This window comes from Herpailurus yagouaroundi, unplaced genomic scaffold, assembly GCF_014898765.1.
Source record: "Herpailurus yagouaroundi ecotype Mexico unplaced genomic scaffold, PumYag 140, whole genome shotgun sequence".
NCBI lineage: Eukaryota > Metazoa > Chordata > Mammalia > Carnivora > Felidae > Herpailurus > Herpailurus yagouaroundi.
Window position 1 is genome coordinate 19380778 of NW_024412395.1, and position 21810 is coordinate 19402587.

The window sequence follows — 21810 nt, forward strand, 5'->3', positions numbered from 1 at the left end:
TTCTAGGGAGAGAGATTTTACAAGTACAGATTTTACAAGTAGAGGGGACTTAAAATGATGAAGGTGATTGCAGTGCTGCCCAGCGTAGGTTCCTGGTTCTGGGAATGTATATGTAGCATGAATTGACTATAGACCATTTACTTTTTGAGATAAGGAAGAGGTGAAACTCATGTTCTGTATATGAGGAAAGCTCTGGACTATTCCAAATTTTTAATAGGGAATGCAGATGTATATTGGAGAGAGTAATAGAAGTTTGCCAAAGTATAGTGAAAACTAATGGCAAACTGCAGCAGTATTTAAAAGAGATATATAATTGTCCATTTTTATTCACTTTATTTAGGTGGGTTTTTTTTAAATTTATTTTTAAATGTTTGTTTTTTGGCAGAGCGAACAAGGTCATGAGTGGGGAAGGGGCAGAGAGAGAGGGAGACACAAGCAGGCTCCACACTGTCAGCTCAGAGCCCAACGATGGGCTTAAACCCATGAACCATGAGATTGTGACCTGAGCCAAAATCAAGTCAGAAGCTTAACTGACTGAGCCACCCAGGTGCCCCTATTTTATTTATTTTGAGAGAGAGAGAGAGAGCAGGCACACATAGGCAGTTGGGGGAGGGACAAAGAATCCCAAGCAGGCACCAAGCCACCAGTGCGGAACCTGATGCAGGACTGAACTCAAGAGCTGTGAGATCGTGACCTGAGCTGAAGTCAAGAATTGGACACTTAACCAACCAACTGAGCCACCCAGGCACCCCTATTTTAGGAACTATATTCTTGCTATTTTGTGGTCATTTTTGAGTTGTAAAAGCTTTTAGGTACTATTAGGATTTGCTGGCTTTCAGCTACTTGTTAAAGCACAAAGTTTTTATAAAGTTTTTTTGAGTTTACATTTGAATGAACTTTAAAATTAAGGTAATTTGAATTATAGCAGTCATTTTGGATGCATATGGCTATGTAATATCTTACTTTAAAAGGGCACCTTTGTAAGGTTTTAAACTTATTGTTATGTTACAGACTGTCGGCAACACTTATGGTAATTTTTCACTAGCAACTATGTTTCCCAGGAGGGAATTTACCAAAGAAGATTATAAAAAGAAATTACTGGATTTGGAACTTGCCCCAAGTGCTTCAGTGGTACTGTTGCCAGTATGTATATACATACATATTTTTTCTATCTTTAAATCCCATTTGTCCTACTTTTGATCATTTCTTATAATTAGCAGAAGGGAACATGAAAGATGTACTATGGATAATTAAATTCACATTATCCAAAAATGTTAGGTCAATTTATTGTTCTGTTAACCTGTGCATTTTATATTTGTACTGCTAGTGAGACACTAAATAAATAAATTTTAGTTTTTCTTTTTCTTCATCTGTTTTCATGTATATAAATGAAATGACCAGTAGGAGAAGAAAATGCAGCGTATCTGTCTAATGAATAGAGTTAGTGGTGCTTTTTTTTAAGTTTATTTAAGTAATCTCTGCACCCAATATAGAGCCCAAAGTCATGACCCCAAGATCAAGAGTCACTCCTCTGACTGAGCCAGCCAGGCGCCCCAGATTTAGTGTCTTTTATTTATGTATGATTTGGCTGTTTACCAAGTTTTTTAAAAAAGATTTTATTTTGACATAAAAATAACATTAATTTTTTAAACATATAAATCACATTTGATCCTCATAACAGTGTTTTAATCTCTGATGAAGCAAAGAGGCTCAGAAAGTTCTTTTTTTAATTTTTTAAAAAAAAAATTTTTTTTTTTTCAACATTTACTTATTTTTGGGACAGAGAGAGACAGAGCATGAACGGGGGAGGGGCAGAGAGAGAGGGAGACACAGAATCGGAAACAGGCTCCAGGCTCTGAGCCATCAGCCCAGAGCCCGACGCGGGGCTCGAACTCACGGACTGCGAGATCGTGACCTGGCCGAAGTCGGACACTCAACCGACTGCGCCACCCAGGCGCCCCGCTTTTTTTAATTTTTAAAAAATGTTTCTTTTCAGAGAGAGAGTGAGGGAGGGACAAAGAGAAAGGGAGGGAGGGAGGGGGGAGAGAGAGAGAGAGAGGGAGGGAGGGAGGGAGAGGGAGAGGGAGAGAGAGAATGAATCCCAAGCAGGCTCCATGCTGTCAGTGCAGAGCTGGAGGTGGGGCTCGATCCCATGAACCATGAGATCATGATCTGAGCGGAAATCAAGAGTCAGATGCCCAACCAGCTGAGCCACCCAGGCACCCGAGACTCAGAAAGTTTAAATGATTTTGCCAAGGCATCCCCTAAGTGCCAGAGATGGTATGAGAGCCTGGGTCTTCTATATTTTGATTAGGATAGTTTTCCTGGTTCTGAACCAGAACTCCACACCTAAAACAACCTTCCAGTAATCAGGATTTATTGTATTCACTGAGGTTTTGTTGAAGCCTTTCCCTCTTTTTTTTAATCATCAAGGAAGACTTCTCCTTCCAAAGTTGTTAATTTCATTACAAAGTTTAGTTCTTATAAAAATAATTGCTTCAAGAACTACTTTCTAGTTTCACTGTAGTGATTACTCCTTTAAAAAACAGCTCTTGGAGTTCCCAGTAGTTTATATAAAATATACACCTGAAAAACAGCAGAAGATAGTAATTTTAACTGTTTACAGTAAACTAAAATCAACGAGACTTTCCTTTTCCAGATAAAGATTCATCTAGAACCTTGAGTGTGACGTGATGGGGCTCATGTAGTCTTTATTGAGATTGATTCATTAATTTTTAGGCAGGAAGACCAACTACATCCATGGTACATTCTTCCAGTGGAGACTTTTGGACGTTGTTGGGGACAGTCCTTTACCCATTCCTTGCCATCTGGAGATTGATTAGCAACTTCTTATTTAGTAACCCTCCTGCACAGACTTCTGTGAGAGCAGCGGCATCGGAACCCTCAAACCTTGCTTCATCTAGCAACTCAGAGAAAAGGTATCTGTGTTTACCCCATTTGCTAAATGTGTTAGTAATGCCCAGTACCTTATTCAAAATGAACACTTTTGTTATGGGTAATCGGCCATCTTTCTACTTAGAGAAAAAACCCTAAATGTTCTGAAGTTTTACTCTGTCATCTTTCCTGGGAAGCTCACTACCTGAGTTTCTCAGCTGTATTTCTTTTTTTTTTTTTTTTTTTTTGTATATAATTTATTGTCAAATTGGTTTCCGTACAACACCCAGTGCTCATCCCAACAGGTGCCCTCCTCAATGCCCATCACCCACTTTCCCCTCCCACTCCCCATCAACCCTCAGTTCTCAGTATTTAAGAGTCTCTTATGGTTTGCCTCCTTCCCTCTCTAACTTCCCCCCTCCCTTCCCTTCCCCCATGGTCTTCTGTTAAGTTTCTCAGGATCCACATATGAGTGAAAACATACAGGATCTGTCTTTCTCTTCTTGACTTATTTCACTTAGCTTAATACTCTCTGGTTCCATCCACATTGCTGCAAATGGCCAGATTTCATTCTTCCTCGTTACCAAGTAGTATTCCATTGTATATATAAACTACATCTTCTTTATCCATTCGTCAGTTGATGGACATTTAGGCTCTTTCCATAGTTTGGCTATTGTTGAAAGTGCTGCTGTAAACATTGGAGTACAAGTGCCCCTATACATCAGCACTCCTATATCCCTTGGGTAAATTCCTAGCAGTGCTATTGCTGGGTCATAGGGTAGATCTATTTTTAATTTTTTGAGGAACCTCCACACTTTTCCAGAGCGGCTGCACCAGTTTGTGTTCCCACCAATAGTGCAAGAGGGTTTCCGTTTCTCCACATCCTCTCTGGCATCTGTGGTCTCCTGATTTGTTCATTTTAGCCACTCTGACCGTCAGCTGTCTTTCTAAAGCCTACTCCACCAAAATCAATTCCACCTCTGTTGGTTTTAGTATTTCATTTATTCAGTTCCTTTTTTTTTTTTTTTTTTTTTTTTTTTGAGAGAGAAAGAGACAGCACGAATGGGGAAGGGGCAGAGGGGGAGAGAATCCATACCCAACACAGAGCCCAATGCAGGGTTCATTCTCACCACCACGAAATCATGACCTGAGCCAAAATCAAGAGTTGGAAGCTTAACTGACTGAGCCACTCTGGTGCTCCTCATACATTGTTTTTTTAGAGGTGTCATTGTGCTTCAGATAATTTTAAGCCCTGGTGGTTCTTTGATCTGCTCCCTGTCTTCTCTGGGTCATTCAGAGAAAAATCAAACTGAGGAAATGATATTCACTTGAAAACAGTCCCTTCTTCAGAGAATTATTTTCAACTAGTCCCTTAACCAAGAGGCCTTACTTTTTATTGCTGATGGCCAGGGTTAGAATGGTAATTCTAACCACTAATGGTTTTAGCTTATATCTCTGTTGAAGATTCTGCATATTTGAAACAGGTTAACAGGAAATATTTTCCTAGAAGTTGGGATTATAGCTTTTCTAGTAAGTTATAGCATGATTTATTATAATTACTATCTGTTGTTCTTAAACACTATACTGTTAAGCCATTAATAGGCATTATAGCAAATGCGCCAATCCTCTGTAATTAGTAATGAAAATCCTTGCCTCTGTGTGCCATCAGTAAGGAGAATCCTTAGTCTCATGTCCTGTTGACTCTCTAGATGAAGATTTATGTAAATACTGGCATTGGGCTGGTTCAGCCTTTATCTTAGTTTCTGTTATAACTATTAGAAAGACCAGTTATATCCTTAATACATCACTCAAATGTGGATACCGGGAAGTCCTTCTCTAGACTGGGAACAGCATTCAGACTAGGTCTTATTAGTCCTGACTTTTAGAACTGTTACTGAGCAATGAGTAGAACCATTTAATCCTGAATTACTATTATGTAGCACAGCTTGCTGTGTGGGCTTTTATTTTTGTTCTTTAAAATTATTTTTTCAGCTCCCATGGACTTTCCTTAAAATACAGCTGCCTGTACTAATGGAAGTTTAAAGGAAACAGTTTTGTATTATTGTTGTTTTCACTTTCATTTTGCCTTCTCTTTTGTCCCTCTTACATTAGGGAACCAGTCAGGAAAAGAGTGCTGGAGAAACGGGGAGAAGATTTTAAAAAGGAGGGGAAGATCTACAGATTGAGGACTCAAGATGATGGTGAAGATGAAAACAACACTTGGAATGGAAACTCTACTCAACAGATGTAGTGTGACAAGTACTGTATGTGCAATAATCATTGTTTCTCTTATGATTTAATTCAACTAAAATTCTACTGGAGAAGTGGACTGCTTTTTCCTTTTCCAACTGGTCTATAAAATGTCTCTCTATCCCTGCTTAGTGGGTTAAAGTTGTTTAACTCCTCAGACAAGTCAGGAGATGAAATAACTGTCCTTGCGTATGGTAACCAACTGCTAGAAGCCTAAAAGAATCAAAAGGTCTGCCACAGCCTCCCTTTATCAGCTTTCTTACTCAGTATTTCATATACCCATTAGCCCTATGCTGTCAGATGATGCGTTTTGTTTAAAGCTGTTTTGCTCCAGAACTTCTAAGTCCACACCAAGTAACTGGTATGTCACTGAGTAATTTGACTCTGGGTCAGAGCATTTTAACTAGTCAATCAGATGATAATTTATGTTTAATTTTTCTCTTTTTGCTCATCAGCTGCAAGCAAAATCTTGTAGTTTTTAATCTTAAACACTGAATAAAAAAATCTTTTCCAAAAATCGAAATGATTTTAGTTTTGCTTTAAGTTTTGGTATCTTAGCATCTTTTTGTCATGGAGGGATCTCTTGAGATCACGTGTGTGAGTTTTTCCCGCCAGTACTGCCCTGGAGCTAAGTTGGGAAAGTAGCTATGACCACCCTACTTTAATTATCAGTGAAGGAAGAAATTTTCTGATAAATGTTGATGCCGTGTTAGTGTCCATCCTGTCAGTGAGCCATCACGTTGTTTGCTTAATGTTACCTTCCATGTTCTCATCAGATGCAAAACAGCTCTTAAATTACAACTAGTCTCTCACCTTTATTGTGAAGTTTTGCTCTGGACAAATTTCACAGATCTAAAGTACCTCTGTAGGACAAGAAGTATGGAATAAAGATAGGCCTTTTCCTCAGTTTTTTTTTTTTAAGTTCATTTATTTTGAGAGAGAATGAGCATGATTGGGGGAGTGGCAGAGAGAAAGAGAGAGGATCCCAAACAGGCTCTGTGGTGTCATCACAGACACCCCACATGAGGCTCCATCCAACAAACCATGAGATCATGACCTGAGCTGAAATTGAGAGGTCCAGCTGAGCCAACCACCCAGGCACCCCTCATTTAGTTATTCTTAAGAATTTTTTAAAATATTTTTTTACGTTTATTTGTGAGTAAGTGTACACACAAGTGAGTGGGGGAGTAGCAGAGAGAGGGAGACAGAGAATTCCCAAGCAGACACAGGCTCCATGCTATCAATGCAGAGCCTGACATGGGAGCTTGAACCCATGAATTGTGAGAACATGACCTGAGCCAAAATCAAGAGGTGGAAGTTCAACCAAAATGAGCCACACAGGCACCCCTGGTTATTCTTAAGAATTTTAAAGAGATTCTTTTTTTGTTTGTTTGTTTAATGTTTATTTTTGAGGGAGAGAGTGAGCCGGGGAGGGGTGGAAATAGGGAGACACAGCATCCAAAGCAGGCTCCAGGCTCCAAGCTGTCAGTGCAGAGCCTGACACGGGGCTCAAACTCACGAACTGCAAGATTATGACCTGAGCCAACGTTGGACACTTAACCGACTGAGCCACCGAGGCGCCCCAGAATTTTAAAGAGATTCTTAACCTGACTTATATGATAATTCATCCCTATGTTTTTGGTATTAGAGAGCACTAAATTCATGATATTTGAAAAAGAGAGTACACTTGACAGTTCTTTTTTTAACCTTCCATTTTTAGACTAGAAGTCAGTGCTTTTGAGTGAAGATACAGACTGACTTAATTTTGTAATGGGAGGAAGAAATATTCTTAGAAAATTTTGTTTTTTACCTATGAAATACAGTTAGTTGTAAAAATGGTAATACTGTTGTCAAGGAAACAGCCAGGCAGTCATGTTGGGAAGAATGAAGACTGGTTATACACTTTCTGGAAAACATCGGCACCTTAAATGTTTCAAATTCCTTGATCAGGTTTTCTAAGGAATGATCATAAATGTAGACAAAGTTTAGGTAGACACATACTCATTAAGTCTTATACCAACTAAATGCCTTGTGCAGAAATAATTAACTTTTGATAAGGATAAATGGTACAATATTTATCAATTCAGTGTAACATCTGTATAGTCATTGAGTACCTGTTATGTGTTAGGAGAAAACAGCAGAATACAGAGTTGTAGGTATGTTGTGATCTCAGCTTTGAAATAGACAGTACACATATTAACATAATGTAAAGAAAACAGACAAACATTAACAATAGTAGGAGTGTTCTATGTGCTTTTAATTCTTTTTGCACCCTAGTAGGTTTTCATGATTTTCTGATTTTCTGCAATGATCGTATTACTTGCATAACTTAAAAAGTGAGGTTGAAAAAAGAAAAATTTCCACTAAGCATCCCATTGGAGTAAAGGTTTGTAATCTTAATATATAGCAATACGTGATTTTAAAAAACCAAAATCTTTCAAATGGGTGTGACCCTGCTAGTAACTATTAGAAATATACTTATAGAAACTTGGAGTATCTCAGGTCAGTTTGCCTTGAAAAAAGTTCAATATAGATCTCAGAGAAACACATAAAAGAATGGTTCATTATCTTTGAGTAGGAGGATCCCTCCTCAGTTTTATATTTTAAAAAGTGTATTTGGTAAAAAAATTCAAAACAGTATATAGAAGGCTGTAAGATGAAAATGTAGTATCTTTCCTTGCATCTTACCCCCAGTCCTATTCCCCAGAGGTAACCTCTAGTCACATTTTGTAATCTACAGAAAAACTTTATGCATATACAAGCAAATAATGTGATCTTTATTTTGTAACAATATTATATGTTCTGTATCTTGCTCCTTTACTTACACAGTCTTGAAGATCTTTTCCCTGTCAACACATAACTACCTCATTCTCATTATTAATCGCTGCGTAGCAGCTTACTTATAAATATATGCTAACTTAACCATCCATTTTCTGGTGGCATCCATTGGTTATTACAGGGTTTTGTTTTTGTTTTTCTATTAGAAATATTGCTATAGTGAGCATCTTTGGGACGGTATCTGTCTTCTTAGCTGTGAAAATATATCTGTAGGATATGTTTGGATAATTGAGTCATTGAGTATTTGTAATTTTGAATTGTAAGTGATGCTGCCAGATTGCCTTCTTTAAAGGTTCTTGGAATTTAGCCTCCCACCAGCAGTGACTGAGAATGTTGATTTCCCCACATTCTTACCAACACTGTTACACTTTTTCATCTTTATCCGTGGTAGATGAAAAATTATATGCATTGTGTTGATCACAAATGAGGTGGGACATCTTTTAATATTGGTTACTTCAATTTTCTGAGAAATGCCTGTATTTGCCAATTTTTATTTTTTCATCTTCATTGATTTTTAAAAATTCCGTGTATATAAGGAAAAATAGCCCTTTGTCTAGCATATGCTATAAATATTATTCCCTCTTTTATCTTTTGACGAGTATGTTGGTTGTTAAGTTTTTGCCACAATATTCATGTGATCAGATTTATCGGTGTTTTTCTTGATGGTCTCTGGGTCCTAAGTCTTGCTTATCAATACCTTTCTTTAAAAATTAATTTAAAAAAAATCACCCAGCTGTCCTAGTATTCTGCTAGCCTTCCCTGTGGCTAACATCCTCAGGAGCTAACCTCTTGACCCCACCACCATTTATGAACTACTCCCATTTCCCCCCCTAATGTGGCATGCCATCGTTGTCATGTACTTAATGCTCACGTGTAGTTGGTTTATTATATACTCTCTTCTTCTGTTGCTCTTTTCTCCCTCTGCTACCAAGCTGTTTTTGACAACTAACTTCATAATGTTTTGGTATTCTTTTTTTGCCCAGATTATTCTGGCTCTTTATACATTTTTTGTCCCCAAAAAAGTAACACTGAATTTAAGATTTAGATATAATTGACCACTTATATAATACTGAGTCTTTCTGCCTAAGAAGTATTTTTAATATCAGTTTTAGAACCGTCTTTACCCTCGGAGAAAAATGCTTGTATACCACAAATTGTCAGGTTGGGGCCCCTGGCAGTGAAACATTGGATAGGAATTTTCTACGGATACACCAAATTCAGGGAAAGAATGCCTACAAGAAACAAAATTTCAGGTATGATCACTTATTTATTTATTTATTTATTTATTATTTATTTATTTATTTATTTATTTAAAGTAGACTCCACCCCACATGTGGGGTTCAACTCATGACCCTGAGATCAAGAGTTGCATGCTCTACCAACCAAGCCAGCCAGGCCATCCCGTAATCACTTTTTTAAATCTAGTTGAAAACCACACTTTATTTTTAAATAACATTCTCCAAGATATCTAGAAAGAATGTATAGACCAAATAGGTTTTAAAGTATTCTATACTGAGATTATCTTATTATTATTAGCATATTTGAGGAGAACTGATAAAGACCACATCTTCCTGTACTCCCACCACTACTCTGGGTGTGTTTTGTAAATAAACACACAAAAGGATCAGGTGTGCTTTCTATGCCTGATCTCCAAAATGTGCTTGCTAGAGACAGTGAGACATGGTCCTTTATCCTCAAGAAGCTGAGAGTAGAGAAATATGCATATCCAGCATAACATGGACTAGCTGTAATAGGGGGTATTTACAAGCCAAGTAAAGGGAGAAGTGTTTTGGGGATTCAGGGAAGCTGTGCTGAGGGAAAAATGCATTATTTGCACTGAGACTTAAAGGCATTTCAGGAGAAAGGGCATCCTAGGGAGAAGAATGCTATTTGCAAATACACAAAGGAAGATGAGCTAGTCAAGGACTTACACGAGGTTCAGAATTATCACAGACTGAGAGAGGAAGAAAGGAAACAGGCTAAGTGAACTGAGGGCAGATCACCTGGGCCTTGTAAGCCATACTTGGGTCCTTAGAAGTAGTCCTGGACAGGGGAGAGACAAGAAAGACAAAAAGGTGGCTATGATGGGGATAAAGGATCATTCAGAGGTCATCTTTTTTTGTATGTTAGGGTCTCTGCCAGTGGAATATATAATGTAAGCAGAAAGCCTTGATCTGGTGGAAAAGCTTAGAAGCCCCAGAGAGCTTGTGTGACTGCATACCTTCTGTGGAACCTCCCCTCTCAAGGAGAAGCAGCCATAGGACCTAGGACACAGCTCACAGTACCATTTTTCTTTTCTGAGCAACACAAGGTATGAGGCTGAGAGGGAGTCTGAAGACAGGGCAGGAGATGACATTGGAGTCCATCTACACAGTGGAGTTGATTTCTTGTTTAAAGGACTGCTCTAGTTTTTACTCATATTTCCACCTTTAAAGTTTCTGAACCTTAAAACAGCCCAGTTAAATTAAGTGGCTCACAGACCCACCAGATGAGTTCAGTGCCTGCACCTCTGCATGGCTCAGGGTCTTCAATACCTTAATGAATTCCTGATACTGGGACAGGATGCAGATATTTCCATTTTCATTAGGGACTAGAGAGCCTTCAAGATTAGTCTCCAACAGTGCAGAAGGCCTTCATGAAGAAGTCTGCTATGGGCAGAAGATCCTAGGGAGTTTTGTGGGCAGCGAAGGCATACAAACTAGATTTGTTTTGCAGAACTGGAGTAGGTGGGAACTCATGGGTCAGAATGCAGAAAGAGTGTTCAATTCCTGTTGGCCTGGTTGTGTTTTCCCTTGCTTGGAGCGCTTACAGTACTTGTATGACAGAAATGTCACACAGCAGACGCCAAGAATCACAAGAGAAAAGAGTACATACAAAGCTGTTTGGGCTTCCGTCACACCTAGTGTTAACCCCAGGAACTGAACTTCCTCCTCCTGAATGGGGCTGACGGTAGGTCCAGCATCTAGGAGAGGACAACAAAGGGCAGATGATGTAGTCATCAGATCAGTGTTAACCTTTATTAAGCACAAGCTAGATCCTTGGAATAGATAAGTCACACAGGTATCCAGAGTGAGCACATTGCTGAGGTGATGGGATGCGTCCCTTTCACTGAGTTACTGAACCTCTGAATGAAGTACTTGTATTTTTTAAAAATCTGTGAACAATTAAAATGGATACTTATCTCTTTCTTTTCTATAGTAACTTATGCTTTTTCAGTCATCAAATATTGGGCCTCTACATCATGCCAGGCACTGTTTGCAGTCATTGTATTAGATTCTCATGTCAACCTGGTGGCATGTGCCTCGTTTCTTGCCTAAGGTCTCGACACAGTTAGTGGTAGGGCTGGGACAAGAATCTAGACCTGCTCTTCCCAGACCAGGGCCTACTTTCTAGGTAACATTAACCCTGAGTTCCTTTGTTCCATCCTAAGAATGTCTGAAGTATTAAAAAAAAAAAAAAAACTGGTCGAATGAATGAGGGGAATGGAAAGGCAGGAGGGTAGAAGAAAATAGACCAAAAAGCCCCACTAACCCTCTGGCTTTAGTCCCTCCCCGAGCCACATCTCACCTTCTGGCTGGAGACAAGGGTGTGGCCCCACTGCAGGGTTAGGGAAGCCGTTGCACCGGACTATAGAGGCGAAGAGCTTGGCTGATGCTTTGGGGATCCTTGGCAGAGAAGGGTCCGTGTAGTTCACAAAATGCAGACCAAACCTCTCTGCGAAGCCTGTGGCCCACTCAAAATTGTCCATCACACTCCAAACCGTGTATCCTCGAAGGTCCACCTTATCCTGCACAGCTGCTTAAATGCAGAGACCACGGCATGAGCTTCCTTCCTTTTGTATTACAGGACACCATTCCGCCCGGCCTACAAAAGCCATGCCTGCCCGCGACTCGCCCACAGTCCCCACTTGCAGGTGCAGGTCCTCTGTGGATGGACCTACAGAGCCATCAGCATGTTTCTAGAAAGGCTCAGCCCTGAACGGGAGTCAGGAACATGGGTAGACTACATTAATCCTGCTGAGTCCTCTGTGATCCTCTCTCTGCATGTGGGGATACCAGTCTTGGGCAGTGCCTTAGAGTGTTAATACTTCTTCCTAAAGAAAGTAAGTGGCTCTTGGAAAAGATTTTCACTGGAATAGGACTTTCTGTTTGTTTCTATTGCTGCAGTGCTCAGTGTCTTTGACTCAGGGTTAAATAGTCCCTTGTCCTAGTCCCATCCCAGGTGGTTCTGCTGAGCTGAGGGTCTCAAACTTCTGCTTGGGGAACAGACCCAACAGACACCCCGCCCACCCCCAGCCTACTCCTCCTAGCCCCTGCCCTCATCAGAGCGCTGCTGTTCAGGGACGATCCAGCAGGGAAATGACCCTGGCCAGGAATTCAGGCTTCACTGTATCTGGCTACTGGGTTTGCTTGCTGAGCTTAAATCTAGGAAGGAAAAGACTCGGAGTGTAGCCTCAGAGAAAAGTTTAAACCCAGCAGGAGTGAGAAACTGCCTCTCTGTCATGACAGGGTCTCATGAGTGCAGTACTCCTCTCACTGCAGACGTTAGCAGGTGTTTCCAACAGTGAAAGGTGCACATGGAGGAAGGGATAGGCCTGCCCTACCTTTGAGCGCCTCATTGATGTAACTGCGGAGGTAGGAGATCCTTAGAGTGTCGTTGAGGTCAGTTTCTCCACGTTGAGACACTCCATTCTCTGTTACGTAAATTAGGGGGTTGTTGTACTCCTCCTTTATCCAGTTCAGTATCTTCCTAAAGCCAAAAGGTGTCACCTTCAACCAGAAGGAGCCAGAGTCTGGCCAAGAACGATCTGTGATGGAGGCAACTCCTCTATAGGTTCAAACACGAGAGATTTGGTGTCAATTTGTAAATCCCAAGAGGCCTTTGGCACAAAACACAAAACAGGATTTATACTAAGAAAAGCCTTAGGTTTAGTCTAGACTTGAAAATCATAACTAAACCTAGAATAGTCAAATTGCCTCATATTCTCCTAGTTGTACTGCTCAATGCCCGTGTGGCTTTGACAGGCCAAGTCGGCTCTGTTTCCACCTATTCAGAGAATGGTCTCTACTCATGGACTAGACCCTCTGTAGGCGCTCTGTTAATAGACCATACTTCACAACAGATGTGAAAGGTCTCTGGGGTTCCCTGATCACAATCTCCAGTGGGATGTGAATGCTGTGTCAGGAGAGAGAATGGGCTCCCCTGAGTCAACTACATCTAGTCAACACCACAGGTGTGGCCACAAGCACCAACAGTGTGTGTGACATGACAACAGGGAGCAGACAGGCTGGGACCTGCTTCCGATGCCCAAGACCCTGCCTCTTTTCAGTGATGAGCCAGGTGAGGGCAACAGATTGTGCTAAAGGAGCATTTGCTGGGGGAAACACAGAAACTTGAATGTCTCCAGAGTCATACATTTCAAATAAGGACCAATTATTTGGATCTTCGTGTCCAAATCCTTCAGAAAAAAAAAAACACAAAAACATAGTCTTAATCAGTAACTGAATTTATCTTGCTCAGCCAAACTGGACCCGGGACATTTCATCCTGGGCCAAGTGCAAGGCCTGATGAGGCAGCAAGAGTCCAATGGGTGCTCAGACAGGGACCAGCAGGGAGTGTTCTCAGCCCCCCTCAGCAAGTGACTCTGGGGGTTGCAGGATGCAGTGGGGCTGTAGCTGTTTGTTTTCAAAGAACCTGGATGGATTCACAGCTGATGGAAACATGCTTGTTATAAAAGGAATAAAATAGGGGCACCTGGCTGGCTCAGTTGGTGGAATGTGCAACTCTTGATCTCAGGGTTGTGGGTTCGAGCCCCATGTTGGGTGGATATTAAAAATAAAATCTTTAAAAAAAAAAAAAGGAACAAAAGAGTATATACATATAATACTGGCTTTTGGTAATATATTTTTGTGTATAAATACTACCAAACTATATCTTACTCATGGTTTATAATATATATACTTACATATTATATTTATAAAGAGAAAAAGAGGTCATATACCTCTACACATACACCTCTCCTTGCTTTCTAATGTTTCCACTGTGACTGTATAAGGCAAAGATAACCCTTTTGACCTTTACCCCGAAAAGGGAAAAAAACACCTATTATTTTGACTTAAATACATCTGGCAAGGGAAACAAACTTGACAGTAGAAGCAAACCAAGGGAAAGAAAATCGCAAAATCTTGATAACGTTTGAAAGAAACTCCAAGCATGTCTGTCTCCATGGGAAGCACCCTGGAAATCCTAGCTGGTATTACTAGCAGACTGACAGGTTTCATTAAGTATCACAGGAGTGGACTCCTCTTTAAACCCCAGGGTGTATGGCACCAGGAGGCGGCTTTCTGAGGCTGTGCAGTAAGGCTGGGCAAAGGGGCACCTGCTGTCATCTCCAAAGATAGTTCTGTGTGCCCTGTTGGCCAACTTACCTGTCTGCATCAAAGGAAGAGATCCAAGAGGCATAGTCAAGGTTGTAGGCCAGGACGGTGGTGTAGTGATTGAATCCAAAAAAGTCATAAGTGCCATTGATCCTCCTCTTCTCACTTTCCGTGAACTCTGGGAGCCTGGTGGGAAGGAGACATTGAGAGTGTGGGGCTGGAGCATCATGCTTTGGGAAAAGAACGTCCTGGGGCAGGGTTGGGGGAGCACTCTGAACTACAGGCCTGGTGGTGACGAGGGGGGCAGCTGTTCAGGAGCAAGGAGAGGTCCTTCCAGCCGCTGCTGAAAGCACCTGAGGCTCCTCCCTCCAGACCATAAACCTGCAAGACCCTCCTCTTCCTGTTGGCCAAATGAAAATACGCATGACTGGGGCACCTGGGTGGCTCAGTCGGTTGAGCATTTGACTTTCAGCTTAGGTCATGATTTCACAGTTCATGAGTTCAAGCACTGCATCAGGCTCTCTGCTGTCAGCAGAGATCCTCTGTCCCCTTCTGTCTCTGCCCATACCCTATTTGTGCTCTTTCTCTCAAAAAAACAAAAACAAAACAAACAACTACCAGTGACCATTTTACAAACCTTCCTTTCAGGGTCAACCCCCTCTCCCCCATGGACATTATGTACATACATGTACACATACATGGATACATTTTAATTTACTTCAGAAATTAACATGCAACTTTGATATTTACCATCTGAGATAAAATACCATCTAAGATATTTACTATCTTTGAAATCAACAACATGTCTGAGATAACACCCCTTGAGACTAATCCTTGATGTTCTCAAGGTTGTAGTATCTTTTGTAATTTGTGTTTCCATAATCTGCCCTGAGTTTCTCTGTTGTTTTTGTTATGGTTTGTTTAGGCATGCCTCTTTTCTCCAAAGTCCATCCTTATTAGCAGGGGAAATATTTTTTAAAATTTATTGAACTTTTGAGACTTAGACTTTTATGCTCACATGATTTTACTATTTTTTTTTTTTTAACATCTGGTGGAGCATTTTCCACATGTACTGTAGGTACTCAGAGACTTTTTACAAGATGTGACTAACATGCATTTGGGTGCAGCACCGATAGATTCCTCTCAGCCGAATCTGATTACTTACGTACTCTGACAGGGTAACACTGGGGCTGCTAATTTAGGATGCTAGCTTAGAGATGACCCTTCTTGGGCACCTGACACTTTCATCCTAAGATTTGTGCTACCTTGTTAACCTAGTAGATCAAAACCTTCCCTCACTGGGGTTTCTGAAACACTGGGAGAAAATTAAAGCCCAGATCCCTCACCCCCCTCACTCTCTTGCCCAGGAACCAGTAGTGACTCCTTAGGCTTTGTGGCATCAGCGCTGAGCCCCTGTGTCTGGCCTCTAGGCCCTCTGTTCTGTGGCCTTGCCCCCCACCCCCACTGCCACTGGGGCCAGTCCCCCCAACTCTCAGCTGCAGGTACCCCACTCATTCCCTCTGGGCCAGTTCTCACACCCTTCCCCTCGGATGGAATACCCTTTGCTCTCCCACACGCTATTCGTTGTTGAGGCCCGGCTTAACTGATGTCCCCCCTTGTCCACAAAGTCTCCTTATCCTACTCGGCCTGCCCAATCTCCTCTTCTGAGTTTTCTTTGCATGAAGAAATTAGGGAAGAGAACTCCTTGGAGTGGTCAAGTCACCGTCTTCCCTGCTGGCGTGTCGGCAGCTTGAGGAGCCAGACTGAGAAGCCTCTCCTCACGTGGACCTTGCTGGGCCTGACCCTGACCTGGGCACACAGTAAGTGCCCAGCAGAGTCGTGTTGATGGACTGGAGGGCTGACCTGCTTGTTACAGACCAGAGTTGGCAGATCAGACCTTTAGGCACAGCCTGCTCAGCAGGCTTGGCCCCACCAGGTCAGGAGTGCATTGTGTGGATGGGGACTGGGTTGTGTAACCTGCACAGCTGGGCTACATAAGGGAAAGATGAACACGCTAGGTTAGGAATTCGTGCTTCTTGAATTGCTTTTAGCCTCCCCTGCTCACGGTCACATAAGTTCCCTTGGAGTTTGAGGGTACATTCCCATAAAGCCAGGTCACTCCGTTCCTCTCCACACACACCTCTAATCCCAGCCAGATGACTCTCAAACCTGGAGGGTGGGCCCTGGAGTCAGCCTGGTTTCAAATCCCAACTCCATCACTTCAATAGCTGGGTAATCTTGCTATGATCTTTGTGCCTCAGTTTATTCCTCCTTAAATAGGACTAAGAGCATCAACAGAAGGATAAATGTTAGGTGTTGATATTGCTCTTACTCCCTTGACAGAGGAGTGGTCCAGAAGTAGCACATCTTTAGTGCAACCATCACAACCTACTGGCCAAATGACAAAAAGCACATGGCTGGCCATCACCCACTGCTGCTCACATTCACTGGTAACATGATGATCTAGTAAACAGAGAAATTCATCCTTGCAGTGAGGGAGAGGGTAGCTAAGCAGTGGGGGCCCCTGGGACACATTTCCTGGCTGTTCTGCAGAATAATAATCACATCTACCTTTTGTCAAACACGTAGCAAAGCCCTGTCCTTGGCTGAAAGCTTCACATACACGATCATGTTCGGTCTTGCCAGCAATCAGGGAAACTTAGAGATACAGTAGCTCTCCGACCCCAACAGCCACACACTGAACACTGAGCTGCCCACCTGGAGCCTCAGTTCAGCATCCCAGACCAGACTTCCTCCTGACCCTTCCCCGGCTGAGCGTGTGGGCACCAGGACCTACCGAGACTTGCTGAGGCCTGCGGCCAAGCTCCTGTCACGGATCCGTGTCTTCATCACCTCGTTGTAATCACCATTCTTGAAAATAGGATGTGCAAACCAGCCTCCCATGAACTGCAGGTGGGGTTGGGGTGACAGCCTGGCATTAATGGGGTGCGGGGGGCACACCTGGAGACAGCAGCTTCCCTGCCCATAAGTCACTGACCTTGGAACCACCCTCCTGTCTCCCCAATGCCCAGTCTTAAACCCGCATCTCTGTGGCTGCATGCACGTTCCAGCTTAAATGCCCACACATCTTCTCACTTTGGGGGCAGGGCCGCATTCTCAACCCCTGCAGCTCGAAGGGCGACGCACTTCACTTAGCACTGCCTCAGGACTCAATAGATGCTGCCTGCCTGCCTGCCCTTAGCAAGGTGCTACAGAAGACCAGGAGAGACCAGAAGCCTCCAGGCTGTGGATGTCCTCTTACCACAAATCCCGCCCTTCCCCATCATCCTGCCTAAGGATCAACCAGAACTTTCTGGGGAGGGCTGAAATTCAAGGCTTTCTTGGCTGCCCAAGGCAAAGGATGATTCTTCATGAGCTTTGGATTCACAGTCAATCCAACTTTTGGGGAACTTTTCAACCTATTTTCTTGAATGGGGTCTAGGTCATCCTTACCCTCAGGGAGGATACGGGACACGAATGCTATGATCCTGGGGTCCTGAGAGGCTTCTTTGACCTTTCCCCATCTCCCCCTCACCTGCTGGTTGATGCCTGAAATGTGGGGTGAGGGCAGGCTTCCATTCTCAGAGAGGAGGCTTTGGAACACACACACCCTGGCAAAAGAGGCTTCACACACTCTAGGTAACAAGCCATTCCTTTCCATGGAAGCTGATTTTACTATGGTGTGTGTGTATCACAGTTCACCGACAAGTGGCTCAATCTAATGAGATTAGAGCCTAGTATTTCCTGAGGTTCAGGGTTTTGATTTCAGAAAAAATGATTGCTTTAATTTACCAGTTTTGTGACTCTAAAATGAGGGATGCATTAATTTTGTTCCAAGACTTTTTTCCCAGCTGACTAACAAATGGGAAAATTAAGCTCATATTTGCATTCATTAATTTGATCTCTATTACCAACTTCTCTTGTGAAAAGTCTGGCAAAACAAGACCCATATTGTCCCCTCAGAATGCTGCAGTCTGCAGGCTCCTCCACAGAGCTAAAAAGTGGGGACCAGGGGCGCCTGGGTGGCTCAGTCGGCTAAGCGTCCGACTTTGGCTCGGGTCATGATCTCGCGGTCCGTGGGTTCGAGCCCCGCTTTGGGCTCTGTGCTGACAGCTCAGAGCCTGGAGCCTGTTTTGGATTCTGTGTCTCCCTCTTTCTCTGACCCTCCCCTGTTCATGCTCTCTCTCTCTCTCTCTGTGTCTCAAAAAAATAAACGTTAAAAAAATTTTTTTAAAAAGTGGGGACCAGTGTGGAGAGAGAGAGACCCTTGTTTTTGATGCTGAAACATGGGAGAGGGTGCTTTCTAATCTTGTCAGAGACACAAGCAGGAACCAGGGAAAAGCTGTGCCCTGACAAATGCTATTCTTTTTTCTCATGTTAGGGGCTCACACTGAAATAAGGATGGTCCACTGCTTACGAGTGACTCTACTTCCTAGGAGCAAAATCTCATGACCAAAGGTGCATGTCCTTATGTTAAAATTCAGAATTGTAAGATCAGGGGCACTAATGAGTTTCACACCCTACTCAAGGAATTCTTAGGCCAAGTAAATAAAATTAAATGGTGACACCTAGAGGTGAAGTGTGACATTGCAGCCCTGCTCTATCAGCTACTACAGTCAAACCAGAGATTGAAGAGATGGCATTTCTGTTAGTTACCTTCAAGCCAGTGTTGCATGCAGCAAGGACGTGTACAAATCCTTTTTAAGACTTAAAAGAAAACTCAATCCCAAAGAACTTTGATCACAGCAAACCTATGATATGGATAGGTCATCTCTACTTCATACATGAGGAAACTAAGGTATAAAAATGGCTAAGTGATCTTCTCAAGTTCACAAAATAAGGTAACAGAAAAACAGGGTCCTCAACCTAAATCTTTGTTTTGTAATCCAATTCTATTTCCATTAGCTCACGACAGGAGGGAAAAACAAGCAAGAGTAATAACAATGACCAAAGGAAAAACAGACCTGAACGTATCTCCTGGCTGCCTCCACATCCTCCTGGTTGGAAGGGTCTCTGGGCTCAGCCCAGTCGCTGTTGATGGTGATGGAAATCACACCACCTTGACTGGCACGGTACACATCATTGTACAGATGCCAGGCCTCAGCATGAGCCTTTATTAGGTTGTGGCCAACAACGTAGGGGGCAGTGCCAGGCCTAAAGGAGATTCCTGGAAACACATACATGGATGTCAATGAAGAATGAACATGGCCAAGAATATCACTCTCTGCCTATAGACGGCCTCTATGTTTGGGGGAGTGTAGGTCTGGGTGTCAGGAGGAAGGAAATTCAAATCCTGGCTTCACTTCTTACTTGCTGGCTGTGTAACTTTGGGTAATTCAGTCTTTCAGGCTCCTCCTTGGCAAAGTGAGCACTAGAGAGTTCTTGTAAGAAGGAAATGAGGTCGTGTATGTGAAGCACCAAGCAGCACTGTGTCTGGTGAGCAGACACTTAGTAAATGTTGGTTTCTATAAGTCTCCCCCAGAGAGTGGCTATGTCCCAAACTACCCAGCAAAGTATGTGCCTTGGGAGTTGACATCCTGGCGGATGGGGAACTAGAGTGGAAGGAGCATTGGACAATGTAGCTGATGGAAGCAGATGACAGATTCCTTGGGAGCGAATGCTGTGAGAAAGGTCACCTCTCATGTGTTGAAGAAAGTTGAAGGAATGGTAAACCAAAGCACCAACCAAGGATCAAGGGGAGATAAATGTGGTAACGATTTGTGGCACTTTTCAGCTTTTACATGTGATCCTAAGGAATTGCATAAACACAAATTTATTTTCTTAAGCTCAGAACTAAAGAAAAGGTAAACTGGATGGTTCTAAAGGTACAAGGACAGGTCCACAATCCCTTATTCGAAACCCTTAGGGTCCATATGGTTTGGAAGTACAAGGTTTATGTGTCTTAGAAAAGTAATAAGTTGCCTATAACATGTTTACACATCACCCTAGCAGGGCCCAGGAGAGCGCTCTGTAATCAAGGAGCCAAATGTGTCCGTAGCAGAAATGTTGACACTAAGTGGGATAATGCCCATGAGCAGCCTTATATTGGTTCAAGTGAGGATGAGCTCAGATCAGCCAAATCAATTCTTGGAAACTTTTGGATTTTGAAGTTGCAGAAAACACACTGTGGACCTGTACAGCCTGATGACTAGTCCTTCCCTACACCGATTAGACCATGTCCCTGATCTCGGGAAGCTTCCCATCTGAGGCAAGTCAAAAAAAAAAAAGCACAAAGAAATGAAGCTATTTGGAGAGTACTGAGATGTAAAATCCGTATTTAGCAAAAAGTGGTGTCAGAAGGGGAAACCTGCTGCCTGTCAGGCAGCCTTGAACAAGAGGCATCGATTGTAAAGCACCGCCACAGGGCTTTCTTGGCCTCCTCTTCCAGTGCCTCCGGGATTTCAAGTCTTGGTGAGACTAAGAACACCACACTCCAAAGAGCTGACAAGTTGAGCCTAGAACCTTTACCTGGAGCTGATGTCCCGTAGCCATAGCCCTGGTTAGCGATGACAAAGGGCTCATTCAGAGTGATCCAAAACTTCACCTTGTCTCCCAGCCTCCGGAAGAGCACATCTGCATACTCTTTAAACCGCTGCACAATGGTGTCATTCTCCCAGCCTCCAATGTCCTGGAGTGCCTGGGGCAGGTCCCAGTGGTAAATGGTCACCTGTGCAAAAGCAAGACTGGCAGTTCCATCAACCTACTTCCATGGGAAATCACTGGTGCTGTTGTGCACCAGCACAAATGCCAAGAAAGCGGAGAATGAATGAAAACATGAAATAGCTCACAGGTTCTTTGGGGGGGGGGGTGCGGGGGGAGCTGTGTTGAAGTATGAGACTCCCATCTGGATCAGAGAAACCTGGGTGTGAGTCCCGGCTCTGCCACCTACCAGCTCTGTGACCTTGGGCTCAGGCAATAAGACCTGCATGTCATGGAATCACTGTGAGGCCTATGTCATGTGGCCACCGCCCTGGCCACTCTTCAGTGTTGCTCTGGTTGCAGTCAGGAATCAGAAATGCTGCGGCTTCAGAATCAGCCTGGATAGACTGTACTAAGCGAGGCTTTGAGGCTCCAGGAGGAGGATGAAAGCATTTCACTTATAATGGGATATCCCCCATGAACTTCATCCAGTGTATCTGGAAGTTCTTCCTGTGGAGCTGGGAACACTTTGCTGGAGATGGGCCTCCGGGCCATGTCCTTGTGGCCTTTGTTGTTCCCTGGCCTTCCCCTTGATGCCCTCACACACCCCATCTTGGCTAAGCCAGATGTCCACTGTCTTCAGTCTGTGCTGGGCCACTAACCATCTTTAGCCCAGACCCAGTCTCTCCCTTTGCATGGCATGCCCTTCCCCTGCCCACCCATCCATCCACTTCTCCTCTCTATTCAGGATCCACACCCCCCTGAAGCTTTCCATGCCCAGCGCTTTTCCTTTCTTCAGTGTCTCCATGCC

At 43.1% G+C, this 21810-nt stretch overlaps 2 protein-coding genes across 2 annotated transcripts in view; one reads left to right on the top strand and one right to left on the bottom strand.

Annotated features, from left to right (window-relative positions):
* Positions 1-5668, top strand: part of UBXN4 (UBX domain protein 4) — a 43981-nt gene extending 38313 nt beyond the window's left edge. The window contains exons 11-13 of the mRNA XM_040474951.1: positions 1012-1143; positions 2740-2939; positions 5008-5668. Coding sequence (XP_040330885.1) covers positions 1012-1143; positions 2740-2939; positions 5008-5146 — 471 coding nt within the window. The 3' untranslated portion in view covers positions 5147-5668. The remainder of the gene's footprint in view (positions 1-1011; positions 1144-2739; positions 2940-5007) is intronic.
* Positions 5669-10556: 4888 nt separating this feature from the next.
* The window catches only part of LCT (lactase), a 50681-nt gene continuing 39427 nt past the window's right edge, over positions 10557-21810 (bottom strand). The window contains exons 11-17 of the mRNA XM_040474952.1: positions 20829-21027; positions 19325-19527; positions 17158-17267; positions 14412-14546; positions 12587-12810; positions 11551-11778; positions 10557-10945 (exon numbers count right to left, since the gene is read on the bottom strand). Of these exons, the coding sequence (XP_040330886.1) occupies positions 10725-10945; positions 11551-11778; positions 12587-12810; positions 14412-14546; positions 17158-17267; positions 19325-19527; positions 20829-21027 (1320 nt within the window). The 3' untranslated portion in view covers positions 10557-10724. The remainder of the gene's footprint in view (positions 10946-11550; positions 11779-12586; positions 12811-14411; positions 14547-17157; positions 17268-19324; positions 19528-20828; positions 21028-21810) is intronic.